Source organism: Brachionichthys hirsutus, chromosome 15, assembly GCF_040956055.1.
Source record: "Brachionichthys hirsutus isolate HB-005 chromosome 15, CSIRO-AGI_Bhir_v1, whole genome shotgun sequence".
NCBI classification, from domain to species: domain Eukaryota; kingdom Metazoa; phylum Chordata; class Actinopteri; order Lophiiformes; family Brachionichthyidae; genus Brachionichthys; species Brachionichthys hirsutus.
This window is the reverse complement of record NC_090911.1, coordinates 3,272,373-3,286,464: the sequence shown is the minus strand read 5'-3', so window position 1 is coordinate 3,286,464 and position 14,092 is coordinate 3,272,373. Positions and strand designations below refer to the sequence as shown.

Sequence of the window (14,092 nt, the reverse complement as noted above, 5' to 3'; positions counted from 1 at the left end):
TCTCTGATATTTATTCACCATTCTATTTATTTCACTGGCAGAAAACAGACATGTTTATGTCCATGGAGGAAATGTGTTTAGTGACGTCGCAGGGCATTTCCAAGCGGAGGAATTTTGTTTAGGGCACTTCCTGTACAGACATTCCCTGAACAGGAAGTAAGGAAAACTGTTTACATGCACGGTGGATCAGAACTCAGCTTAAGTGCAGTTATAATTCAATGCCTCAGGACTAAACACAGCAGCTATGCTAGCCAGTATTACTGTGAATTCTATCAAACTAAAGTGCTTTTCAGCATACCATAATAGTACCGTAGTTGTTTTGCGTACAATCATTGTATATATTAGTGTAAATACAGAAACAAAGGATCTCTATAGCTATACTGTCAAAGAAATACATGAAGCTAAGCTAATTCAATACTACAAGAAATAATATTAATATAATAAATACAATAATGTTTGTTGCGACTGTTTACCTGTTTTGAAAAAAATATTAGACACTCCTACCAGTAAAACCCACCAAAATGCAACCCCACTAATAAATGAAGGCGTGTTGTCACAAGCGTTATACAGAGTTATGTGCGTTAAGGTTGGGATGTGGCTCAGTAATATTTAACCGAGTAGAGGAACTGACCTCATGGCACGGAGAGCCACCTTATACGCCAGGTCAGCATCGTGCGGCAGCAGTGCAGAGAAGAGGTACTTGGTGAAGGTGTGCATGGGAACGCTCTCCCTGTGGATGACCTCACCGAGACCACTGAACGGACCAGCTGGGCCGGACAAACACAAACCACAGGACTTTTACTTTTCTTCTCAGCTTCTCAGCTACACACACCCCCCCCACTGGATGTAACTCTCTCAGCGCTCTAAGTAAAGCGTCTCCCGGATGTTGCTGCCGTACCCTCCAGCAGCTGGATGGCCTGTCTCCGTAGAGTCCGAACCAGGAGATCGTCCAGCTCTAGTTCCTGAAGTTTAGCGACAATCTGCTCCTCGTTACGACACACCTGGAACACAGTCGCACGGCACGTTACTCAGGGTGATCACACAACGGATGTTCAGAAGATCAGAGCAACGTGTGCACAAACGAGCGCCAGGATGAGAGCCGGGATTAAGAGAAAACGAGTCGGCCCTTTGCAGTTTAAGAGGGGATCTAAAGTTTAAATGCAGCAACAGGGCTGTGTTATACCCCACGCCTTGTCCTCCATTGCAGCACACAGGTAGAGTGATTTTATTTTACTGCAAAGACGTACTTTTGGAAATTTGTTTTGAATAAAAGCCTTGCTTCAGATCATTTTAAAATGTTTGTGTGTTTATGTGCATCTTTTTACACCGTCTTTGTATATCACCTTGTGTTTCTAATATATAGCTGTATTGGTTTTGTGTGTTGAGTCCGTTAACTTCGAAAGGTGTGACACAAATAAACTCGATTCTCATCACAGTAAGAGAAGTCTATTGGAGCCTTGTTAATCTCTAAAGCAGATTAGTGTTCACGCAAAGAAATACACTCTGGATTTATTCTAACTCAAAGTGAAACTAAGTACAGGGACTATTTAATATTTATTTAATCAGCGATTTTCTATCAGGGCAGCATATTTAAATAAAATACTTTAAATATGCAACAATAAGTTAATGTAGTTTAGATACCTGCTGCAAACCACTTAGCATTACTGTGTACTCCATCGTCCGCATGCATTATGTTATAACGCACATAATCTAGGACTCAACATGCATCATGTCATTATGACGGGGCTGGCTTACCTTATCCTGAGCATATAGCCCCTCGGGCATTATCCGCTGCTGACCCATTCCCATTAGAGCCACCTCTAAGGCCAAAGTCAGGTAAGACTCCCCTCCATCAGGACTGCCCCACACTGGAACATGGTGGTACACCGGAGGTCTGGGGTCACCTTCTGAAAAGACAGACAGCGTTTTCTTTCCTGTGGCACCTCCATTTATTATCCTCGCATGTTTCAAAAAAATAAATAGTAGAAACAAAGGGGCTGTAAAGCAGCGTATCAAGTTCAGCTGCATCCAAAATGGACAACCGGCCCGATCGATCAGAGAGTGTAAAAGTAAGTACAATACACACGCCCTTGTTCACATTGAGTTCTAGTTACTGAAATATCTCCTCCTGTCCCAACTCCCCACGAGTCAATGAACCTTAACTTTACATACAATACTGTGTATAAAAAAAACAGAGGAAACGTCACCAGATAATGAGTTAATAATAAATTGATAAATCTGTCCTGATTTACAAACAAGCCAAACCCCAACACTAACCCCATTTCTGTTGGACACACTTGAGCCACACTAGTAAGAAAAAGCAGGACCGCTGTAAAGCTATTTGTGCTGTTTAAATATCAGTTATCATTTCTAACGGTGTTAAAATATATGTCTTGTTTAGATGACAAAGCAAAACGTGAAAATAAGAGATGATTGGAGGAGCTCCATGTTTTATTAAGCTTTAATAAAAGCTCTAGAGCGAAGTGTTGCTGGTACATTATTTGCCACCGCCTGTTCTTCGCGGGCACGCTGAGCTACCCGTGCTGAAACAGTAGATACTGTGCAGCCAGATAACCCATAAAAACGTCTTCGATCAACCCGAATGGACTGAACAGTTTGGATGAGGAACTGCTGAGTCTGAACCAAGAAGGGAGGCGCCCGTTTGAGTCATTAACTCCAGAAGTGTATTCTTATCCAGGGAGTCAAAGTACATCCAACGACCAGAGCGAATCCTTCTTCCACAGCGCAGCTGAAGTGTCATATTAGCCAACAAGCAGTGTTTCCTCCTCCACTCGATATGGAAATGGTAACAACATGCATATAAGCAAAGGTGCCATGCACTATTTCACACCCAGTAAAAAAACAATCATGAACTTGGTGAGCTTGTGAATCATTACATCCGTGCAACATGATATAAATGCCATTTATGATAGACTAATCAAAGATGGCAACGAGCCATCCACCAACTGGTCCGCAGATATAACCGAGAACAGATGCCAGGAGAGTCTCAGCTGCTGATTGGTGCACACTTGTTTTCCTTTGCTCCCCCATCCAATCATTCTGCTTAAATCCCCTCCGAGCAACAGACCTCAATCCTATTTATTCCGTGTGTCTGTGTGTGCGTGCGTGCATCTATACAGAAGAGTGGGAACTGATATTTGAAACTTAACTCAATTTTATCAATAGACTGTCGAGTGATTGGTTGATTTGAAATGATCACTGAGACAGCAGCACTTTGAATGGCTGACACATAGTCTGGACCCGCCCCTCTCTGAACAGATGTTCTCAGCTGTCTTCAAGAGAGAAAAAAAGCCTAGTGACCTGGCTACACACACACACACACACATGCAAAACAGTCAAACTATCCTTTTCAAATGGCCTGAAGGAACATACACACACGCACGCAGAGACACAAACAAACCAATGAGCCAGTGATCCGCATTGTTAGGAGCGACAATGGGGCCCTTTACCCTGGCGACAATAGGGAAACCTAACCCCTATTCCGCTCAGCTGCAACACCCACTTGTGTAAAAAAAAAAAAAAAAAGAAGTCATTGCCAGTGTGAGAAATGCAAATGGTGCTAACAACGCTAGCAGTAACTTAGTCTGTAGTCAACGAGCCACAAATAGAACCCGTGGGTTCACAGCGCCCCCTACCATGAGGCAGGAAAACTGCCTCATTGATATTACGGTCTCACTGCTAGCATGTATCACAGTCAGAATAGAATAGAAAGCCTTTATTGTCATTGCATAGTGGATACACAACGAGATTAGGAGTGCTGCTCCGTTTGGTGCTTAGGTACAACATAAATTAATGTTTTGACAAAAACATGTAATTTCTCATTAGAATTTATTTTTTAAGCACAGAGAAAAATAAATTCTACCTCCGGTGTCCATGGTATTGTCGTCGTCCACACGGCAGGTTTCAGTCAGTGTAGTGAACAGACAGCCAATCGGGTCCAAGGGATGCCCCACCCAGCCTTCCAGGTTGGTGGTGGAGGTCACGCCCCTCTGGAGGAGATCTGAAGCACAGATGCTGAAATGATTGGCTCGAGAAAACAAGCAGCATTTTACATATTTTCTATGGATGCATCCTACCTTTCTTTTGGTGTTTGTAAATGTCCATCTGTCTCTGCTGTTGAAGGCGGAGAGTATTGATGATGGCGACAGCCAATCGCAGGGCTTCCCTGGAGTAACCGTGGGAACGCAGGGCATCTACACGAGCACATGCTGTTGGTACATGGTCTGTGTGAATGATGAAGAGAGCGAGAGGCTAAAGTCAGGACCTTTTCTCTCTCTCACACACACACACACACACACACACACACACACACACACACACACTTTGCAGTCTCAGCAGAGCACCATGTGTGTCTGATAGCTGGCTTAAGTTGCAGAATCTGACAGATCTTAGCTGGAAGCTGCTTACAGCAGATACTGGCCTCAATATCAGCAGAATTACTGTGTGTGTGTGTGAGTGTGTGTGCGCGTGTGCGTGTCTATGCATGTGGAACCACAGCGTCCCCATATTTAACCCTTGACCTTTGCATGCACTTACTCCCCATCTGACAACGTTTTCCAGGTGACTTTAAGGGCTGGGACGTGTTGACAAAACGGCTTTAACACCTCACAACTTCTGCAAACTGACGTTTTGCTCATCAACCGCTCCGTCCTTAGTGGACGCCTTTAAAACAAGTATAATTTAACGTCCGTTTGCGCTCACCCAGCCAGAGCGGCAGGCCCTGGGGGTTGAACAGCAGGCTCTCCCCTTCCCGCTGGTAACATGGAGACATGTAGTGGTCGCTGCTGATTATCCTCTGAAGATGGCTGTCCTGCCAGTGGAGGTCACAGGCCTCCACTGCCCGGCTGAACACCGTCCTCCGGGGCCTGGACAGAGAGTCTGAGAAAGAAAAGCCTGGTTGTCTCATCCTGTTCACATTTTGATTCCACAGCGGGAGCATTTGTGCGTTTCCTCTGACCCTGCGCCACGTTGCTCTGCGGCAGAGCGTTGGTGATGTTAGGAAGCTCGCTGCCGTAGTTGCCGTCCTCCAGCGGGCAGACGTCCATGTCGCCCCATTTCTTGAGCTGCTTCAGCCAGCTGCTCTTCTCCTCGCTCTTACAGTGGGGATTTAACACCACACACACCCACAATGCACCTGTGCAAAAGGTGGACGGTCAAAAGGTCAGAGACTCTTGTAGGGCTGATTGAAGACACATTTCCTCCAGCCTCAGAAACTCATTATGAATAATTCCAATAAAGGAAACTATTACCACTCTACACATCCGTGCTCCAAAAATGCAATAAAGGTTTATTACATAATTACATGGCTGTAACATTTCTACTATTCCATTAGATTCAACAGAATCAGTTTGGTTCCCAAAGAAGCTTCACGGCCATGATGATAAAACATCTTTTAGATCCAACGCCGTCTCCACAAAGACTAAATGTCTTTGCGTGTCTTGTTTAGAACCGGCCGGAGCTGATTTACTGTGTTACTCAGCAGCAGCAACAACAACAACAGGTCTGGAGGCCACCTGCACAAACCTCAGCCGCTCTGTAAGCATGAACCTTAACTGGCCCCCGTCAGAAACACGATCAGGCAGCAACCTCTGGCAGGCTGATATCTGTCTGTGTCATGATCTCCCTCACTCAGGAAGTGTTCTCATCGACCTCCTAAATGCAGACATTGATCACAGAGAAGCTGTATTGATCAGAAGCCTTTGTCATTTTCCCTACATGTGGGGAGGAAGAGAGAGAGAGACGCTGCCGGCTTGATGACCTGATGGCTTACCGACTGGGTGAATGCCGATTTGTCAGCCTGGTTGTCTGACCTCGGTGAGACATAGAACAAGTCGTTTCCTCCGCCGAGGTTTGTCCGTCTGTCTGACTGCTGGCAAGATAACTCAAAAGGTTCCGGAAGGATGTTTCCAGGAACAGATGATTACATTTTGGTGATGATCCAGAAGAGATCACTTTAAGATTTTCCATTGGTGGGGGGCCAGGCAATGGAGCTTCAAAAGTATTTTCTCAATATCTTTGTTGATTATTGATCAATGTTTATGGAATTCAACACAGCCATGTAGGGTGGGGGGTCTCTATCTCATCACAGAATTTCATCTGGATCAGCTCCAGAATGAGGTCAGGAAAAAATATTACATTTTAATATTGAAAATCCCCTTTACGGATTAAAAAAATCAGTTTAACATGCACATCAACTTTGACTTTTCATGGTTGGTGCACAAAGATACCAAGAACAATCTAGAACCTTTTGGTGCTGATCCAGATCACCATGTGGACGGTGTAGATCCAGTTAGGAGGGGAACGAGCTGCTTGGAGGAGGTCTGCACTCTCCGAGTCCTTTCCTAATTTGAATAATGCTTTGTTCTTCGTCTGACATTTCTCTTATTCTTACCTAGCTCGTCCCACAGTTGCCGACACTTGTCCGTCATGCCCGTGCCTTGTTGTCTCCATAGCGATAGCCGGGGGTCTGCCATAAACTGCTCTGTGATGAGCGTTAGCATTCGAGCACCGTTGGAGTCTCGCATTCGCAGCATCTCCCTCACCTGGAAAGACCAAGTGAGTCTTAATCGCTGCGTGTAATAAAAACACTGGTAATGCATTCATAACGATGCAAAAAAAACCTGGAGGTTACAAACAATCACACATTTCAGCTAAGCTAACCTAAACGGCATGAAACGTGACAAAGTGCATTTCTGAATGTGTCTGACTGTTACTTTTCTATTTTAGATTTTTAAAAAAAAGCACGAGTCTAAAATGTACTTAGAAAAGCGCTATATATATAAAATGTATTATTGTTATTATTATTTGTAACACATGATTGAAATCAGGGTAAATGGAGAACATGTGATCTCACATGGCATCTATTAGAGTTAGAGTTTAAAAGTAGATTTAAGATGTTCTGAAACAAACACACTGAAATGAAGAGCTCTGACTCAGAGTCTAAGTAACCTGCTTAAGTAAAACTGCATTCGCTGATCCTCTACTCTGACATTAAAGGTCAGAGATATGAACATTCATATTCTATAAAATTCTAATACAGGGAAGAGGAAGAAATAATTGTTACAGATCCGGAATGACATTTTTATTCTTATTCTGCAAGGGGGTTATATTGTCATAGATGTCGATCATAGACCAGACAAGAAAAACTTTCGATTTTGGTGGATTTGAATAGAGAGCAGAGTTTGAATTTTAGGCTAGAAAGATACTTTGAACGAGGTTTTCTGAAGCTTTGCACATATAAAGGGACCAAAGCAATATCCAAATGTGTTCAAGAACACTTTTCATTGAACCAAAAAGCAGATTAGCTCCTAATTGGTAACCAATATACAAGACATTAAACAGGAAGGAGAAATAAACCCTCCTCAGAAACAGGAAGTGGTGATTAATACCTTAGCAAACATGGAGTTGAGTTGCTTCCCAGAGCCGTAGTATCCTCCCTGTGACAGAAACTGCTTGACCTGTTCTCTGACTTGATCCTCATCCAGGTGCCAGCAGTTGTCATCGTCAATGCTGGCACCTGCAGTCGGGTCGGGGGCACCTGGGAACAGAAACACACACATTAAATGGCACGCACACACAATTCTGCAAAGGAAGAAACGTCCGCAGAAAAAGAAAAACACAATTTAAGCATTGATACTCTCTCTCCTCAGCAACGTAGAGTAAATACAGTGCCGTTGTCTTTTCACCACCATTGCGCTCCAGCCTGTTTCTAATTAACAAAAAAAAAACAAATAGCGACCATGGGAAACGGAGCAGACTTTTAAACACAAAAACACTTTTCTTATCTTAATTTCATGCTCCAGATTTCCTCAGACTTTCATGACACTCGGATTACGTGATAGGCAGCAAACCAAGCCTAAAAGCAACAGCTAAAATAAATACATTCTGAATTATCTTCCCATGATTTGTTAGCCTGATGCCCCCATAGACCATATTTTGCATTTAATTTGCAATGCACCCAAATGTCACATAAATGCTTCAGTTGGGCAAACCGTGCACCCAGGGAATTTACGACAACTTCATTTATCTCCCGTTCAGTGCTGGTTGAGCGTTTGACGAATACAACAGGGAAATGGCGATGGGCGTAAAGCAGCTTTGATCAAGCAGGAAGTGAGTTAAGGAAGGGCGGGAGATGTGTTTTTAACTGGAGGGAGCTCAACTGAACTTCAACCCCCATGATCCCCCTTGTCAAACATAGACAGGAAATGCATCGCAGGGCATCCTGGACAGACGAGCTAGAGAATGTCAGCCTTTCCTGGGGAGGATGAAACAGAGAAACAGAAAAGCGTTTTGTTTGGTGAAAGAATGCGTGTGGTTTCTCGTTTCTGCCATGCTCTCTCTCTCTCTCTCTCTCTGTTAACCCACATACTTGTTTTGCTCGTTTCATCTTTCTTTTCCATCCCGTCTCCACTCTCCAGTTTCCCCCCATCGCTTCCTCTCAGTGTCCCTTTCAATTCCATTCATGTCTTTACTTTCTTTTACTTCCTTTTCACCTTCTTATTCCTTCAACATACTCCTGTATGTATGTAGGAAGCAGCAACTGGAGAACTGAGGAACCAAATGAGCCATTTGAAGCCTGCCTTCCCGTTTCAGCAGGCCTATGATTTGCGACCGGCTGCAGGCTCACATGCAGCATGTTCTAAGCCTGGAAGCTTTAAAGTCTGGGCTGTTGCTGTGAAGATATCACCGCAAAGAGATGTCTGCCGCTGCAGCAATAGTGCGCTGACTGCCACGCATTAAAAACGTGTGGCTATCTTCTGTTTGAATCAAGTCCATTGTCTCCTCACCATGGACCTGGTTGATCTCAGAGTTGGAGGAGAGGATCTCATCGGCCAGCTTCTGGGCAGTGGGCAGCACCTCGGTGTGGTGGGCGGTGATCAAGTACTGGACCAGCTTCTGCAGCTGATCTCTGTTCATCTGAAATAACGTCTCTGAGATGGGCAGCCGCAGCTTCACCTGCATCAGAAACACACGGAAATGTTGGTGCGTGACATCGTGACTTTTAGCATCGCATCTAAAACATTTTAGCTTTAATGCAGGGCCGTTTTCTTAGAAAGATCTCAGGCGGAAATCAACCTAAACCACCTGCAACCTGTAGGTAACTGATCGACAACGAGGGATGCAGAGATTATACGCTGTTGAATGCAGTTAAGAAGCTAAAGTGAAGATTTCAGTTAAAAATAAGGAGTAAGAAACGTCTTTTCAAATCAATTTGAGCTCTAATGGAGCTCTGGAGCACACAGTTTGAGCTCTATGGAGGCATCTCATAGAGCATTTTAAACATTGTTAGACATATGTTTTGGTTGCTTCTAGAAATGCTACAACACCTTCGCTGTGACGCTCAAGGATTAAGAGACTTCGCCAACTTTACATGAGAATCGTGGTGAGGTCATGAAGAATTTTGACATTTGTGTAAGAAACTCATTTAATTCCAACCGAATGTTTTCATAAACGGGTGCATTTCATGTGTTGTGGCGATTACCTGTTCAGGCTTGCGAATTCGATAAAGAGAGAGGGCCACCACATGAGCGCAGTAGAAGATGTCTCTGTTGCCGCAGCCGCAGGTGACCGAAGTGATTTTGCATCGGTCAAAGCTGATGGCGACTTTGTGGGTGACCTCTGGCTCCGATGACGTGGCGGGCTCAGTTACTGTGCCGCTGAGGTGAAACCCTACAAAGACACAAGGAAGAGGAGGAGTGAGCATCGTGAGTCACTGTGGCGAAAAACCCACGTCTCAACTCACACAACTCTACCTGAGATTAGTGTCTCAGTGTGGACTAACTAAAAAGGAAGGAAGCATAAGGACATAAAGAAACTACAGAGTAATCTGAGCCCTTCCAAACCGCGAGAGTGAAGCCTCAGCACAAAACACACACATCTTAATGAGACCTCTCCAATAGAGAACTGTGTCACCTGAGAGCCTCTTTACCTGCACGTCTCCTCATTTCGAGCCATTTGTGTGCGTGCAGTGAAAATGGGGTCACTAGAGTGTGACCATTTCTTGGTGACATCCAAACAGCCCCCAGGGTATTAAGAGTCGGCGCCCGTAGATGAACCAGACAGTTCCTCTATAGTGCCTTTGAACCCTCAACAGAACATTATCACCCATCTATTCAAGTCAACTGCAGAACAAACAACTATCCTTGCGTTTATAACACTCGCGTTTACACATACGGCATATATCCCATTAAAAAGCAAAGCTGCTTGAAAAGTATATTGAGGGCCTTTTTAGGGTCAAAACCTGTCCTCTTGGAATATGTTGTTTGCAGATGACGCTGATCTGCAGTGAGAGCAGGTAGAGGAGAATCTAGAGAAGTGGAGGTCTGCTCTAGAAAAGAGAGGAATGAAGGTGAGCAGGAGTAAAACAGAGTATGTGTGTGTAAATGAGAAGGTCCCAGGGGGAACAGTGAAGTTACAAGGAATAGACGTAAAGAAGGTCGAGGACTCCAGGTACCTCAAGTCAACAGTGCAGTGATGGAGAGAATGCGGAAAGGAGGTGAAGAATTGTGTGCAGGCAGGCTGGAACGGGTGGAGGAAAGTATCAGGTGTGCTCTGTGATAGGACAGTGTCAGTGAGGATGAAGGGAAAGGTCTACAAGACAGTGGTGAGGACAGCCATGATGGACGGCTTAGAGACAGTGGCTCTGAGGAAAAGACAGGAGGCGGAGCTAGAAGTGGAGGAGATGAAGATGCTGAGGTTCTCCTTGGGAGTGACCAGGTTGGTCAGGATTAGAAATGAGACAATAAGAGGGAGAGTGAAGGTGAGACGTTTTGGAGAAAAGGTCAGAGAGACCAGACTTTGATGGTTTGGACATGTCCAGAGGACAGACAGGGACTATATCGGTAGAAGGATGCTGAGGATGGAACTGCCAGGGAACAGGGCTAGAGGTCGACCCAGGAGAAGATACATGGACGTAGTGAGGGAGGACATGAGAGTGGCTGGTGTTGGGGAGGACGATGCAAAGGACAGGGTGAAGTGGAGAACGTTGGGTTGCTGTGGTGACCCCTCACAGGACAGGCAGAACAAGAAAGAAGAAGAAGAAACACTTCAAGATCAATAATTAAATATTTATGTTTATTTGAAAGGAATTAAAAACTACTAAAACAGTTTTTTATATATCCCTTGAGTTCCTCAGGGATATATATGTGGGCCTCACTCTTAAGATAAAGACATAACATTATGCATGCAGGCTAGCCTTCAGTGGTACGAGTCCCTTATGTCCAGCAGCCTGAAGTCTGACAAACAAAACTTGATTTGAAAAATAAAAATAGCAACAGTCTGATTTGTACAAAGTTTGAGAACACTGGCTGCTAAACTTAATGAATATGAAAGGTAGGATCTTTGGGTCAAATCTCATGGTGATGAAGCCATTCACAGCCCAATGTCATCACTTGTAGGGATCCTGTGTAGCCCAGGTACTAAGAGACACGGCACGATAAGAAAAGAACTGAAAGGTAAGTAGAGAACTAAAAGCTCAGCAAAAGAATATCAAATGAGGAAACAGAGGGCAGATGGGGAGGAGACTGGAGGAGAAATGTGAGAGAACCGAGACTGGGGAAGAGAGAGTATCTGCTCTGTCCTGTCGCCTTACCGTGACGGCTCCATTATTTATGGAACTGTGCACATCCAAACTAGATTACTGTATCACACCAAAACACCTGTGCTGCTTTCACAGAAAGAAAGGGTGTAGAGAGGGAAGGAGGAAGAAAGGGAGGGAGGGAGAGATCAGTTTAGACCCTGAACAAAATTGAAGGCCACCAAAAGCTACTTTTGAGAGGACTAGAAGAGACTGATGACATTATCATCTCACTGACTATCCAATCAACGGCATGGGAACGAATCCACTGGCTACATGGCTCTGCTTACGGGATGAACTGGGTCACATGGTTCTTCAGTCACAACCATCTGAACTGCAAACCAACATTCCAAAACACCAACATTACCCAGCCTCGAACAAAAGAACAGGCAGATCACCAACTGTTGGCCGAGCTGGCTTCATTTCAACAACGTGTGCTATGTATTAATAGAATGAAATGACCGACCTGGTGATATACTGACACAACATCATGCCATCCTGACCAGGTCACAGATAATACAGATGATGAATCGTCTTCCTAAAAGACATGACAAACAGTCCACCGAGCCAACCAGGCCCTCCAGGCTAAGACAGGAAGGATGGGACAGATGACAGCGTACAGACGGAGAGAGAGACTGATGTCTCTGCCAATAGACATAAAAAGCCGTCTAAACTGTTGAAATGTCTCCCACCCCCTGAGTCAGCGTGTCAAACTCAATCTGTTGCAGCGCACAGTAATATCACAAATGCCTTTCTTTGTCTATATAATGGATGTGGTGTACCTGCAGTCAATTTGCACTAACACTAGCTCTGGCACAGGGATTTTAAATGTGATCTTCTGGTGCTGTAATCATCACAGCGATGAGGAAGAGATCAGACAAAAGAAATCTGAGGAGTGCATTTCTTAAAAGCACCGGGGGAACATTTGAGAGCATCCGCTCTCCGAACTGTCTGAATGACGTCCTGTCATTCATCAGTCATTGATAGATTTGTGTTGAGGGCAGGACTTTTGATGGCACAGAGACGTCCCGACAGCTGGGACGTCTCTGCTGCTGTCCCTTTCAGTCTTGGCTTCTGAGCGAGGCCCCCCCTCTTCTCTCTCCGTCTGCCTCTACTGGGCTAAAGCCTATTGTTGCTCAGGCCACAGGGATGAATGTGCTGCTCTTTTCACTTTCAATCAAGTTTAAAGTGGCTCTGACACAGTTCAGTACATGTCTGCCCCCCCCCCCCCTTTTACCAGTTTTACACATTAAATCAACATCGGATCTAATTTCAATGAGCTGTTTTAGGCATTTACACCAATATCAAGTCTATTCCTACACTATGTGGCCGTTTTTAACAGGTTAGTTAATCCATTTCTGGATTTGTATGTGTAGGAATATCAGGATATATGATCCTGCTGTGTTTCTTGTGAATGGCGATCTATTCTAACAAAAAGACATTTTTCTTGTCTCTGACTGAGAAGATGAAAATATTGAAACACATTTTATCAAGCAAATACATAGTTGGGCTTCCAAAACTGAAGTATCTGTAAGAATGAACTACTATGAACTACTGACAAATATATAATATGCAATACCCAATCAGAAAAACATTTCCTTCAATGACCATCTGAAAGAGGATTTCTTATCATGAGGGTGTGTTAAACAGCAACAAAGGCCTAAACAATATCATTTTACAAAAAAGGTGGACCCGTGACAGAACCCTGAGGTACACACATGGGTCTGCCTACTTTCTCCCTTTGTCCGCTCAAATGTTCAACAGTTCAAAACTTCACAATCTGTACCCTTTTTAGGCCCAGAACACACACAGAATGATTGTGTGCGTGTGTGAAAACGCTGAAGGGAGATGATGTGTCTTTAGCAGATGGAGATACAATGACGCTCGATAAAAATATGCTGAATCACAGTCTGCATGCACAGGTACACAACCATGTGCACACACACACACACACACACACACAGCTTTTGTTCGTAATGCCAGTGATGAAACACCAGAAACTATTCAGTGATATTCACAGTAGATAACAATGATGGTTGTTTTTGTCACAGTATTGCAGCTATAACAGAGAACGGGAAAGGTTCTGGGAAAACCGATGAATTCCTAAAAAAGGTTGATAAGGAGTATAATTTGTGTAACGTTGGACAGGAGCCAGATACAATGATCTAGCTTAATCCTTGGGGGGGGGGGGGGGGGGGATTATCTCAGGCCTGTATGCAAATCATGTGTGTTTTATGCAGGTATGCATGTTTGCTTTGAGAACCTTCACCGTGTGTGTGTGTGTGTTTATGACCATATGAGATGTGTGTGCTGTCCATTTAGACCACACAGAGTTGTCTGTATTCAAACCTTTAATCCTCATTCTGATTCTGTAAGAGAAAAAAAATAGAATTTAATGTCTTTCTTCCACGATCATCTTCTCAAAAAAGACTATTTTAATTACAGTGGATTTGATTTTGGATTATTTATCTAAATATGCTGCTTGACATTGTTTAA

General features: G+C 44.1%; 1 protein-coding gene across 1 annotated transcript in view; it reads right to left on the bottom strand.

Annotated features, from left to right (window-relative positions):
• Positions 1 to 14,092, bottom strand: part of zswim5 (zinc finger, SWIM-type containing 5) — a 41,887-nt gene that overhangs the window by 3,300 nt on the left and 24,495 nt on the right. The window contains exons 2-12 of the mRNA XM_068748717.1: positions 9,503 to 9,690; positions 8,808 to 8,976; positions 7,410 to 7,558; positions 6,413 to 6,563; positions 4,979 to 5,155; positions 4,723 to 4,899; positions 4,098 to 4,244; positions 3,884 to 4,021; positions 1,756 to 1,907; positions 899 to 1,001; positions 632 to 767 (exon numbers count right to left, since the gene is read on the bottom strand). Coding sequence (XP_068604818.1) covers positions 632 to 767; positions 899 to 1,001; positions 1,756 to 1,907; positions 3,884 to 4,021; positions 4,098 to 4,244; positions 4,723 to 4,899; positions 4,979 to 5,155; positions 6,413 to 6,563; positions 7,410 to 7,558; positions 8,808 to 8,976; positions 9,503 to 9,690 — 1,687 coding nt within the window. The remainder of the gene's footprint in view (positions 1 to 631; positions 768 to 898; positions 1,002 to 1,755; positions 1,908 to 3,883; positions 4,022 to 4,097; positions 4,245 to 4,722; positions 4,900 to 4,978; positions 5,156 to 6,412; positions 6,564 to 7,409; positions 7,559 to 8,807; positions 8,977 to 9,502; positions 9,691 to 14,092) is intronic.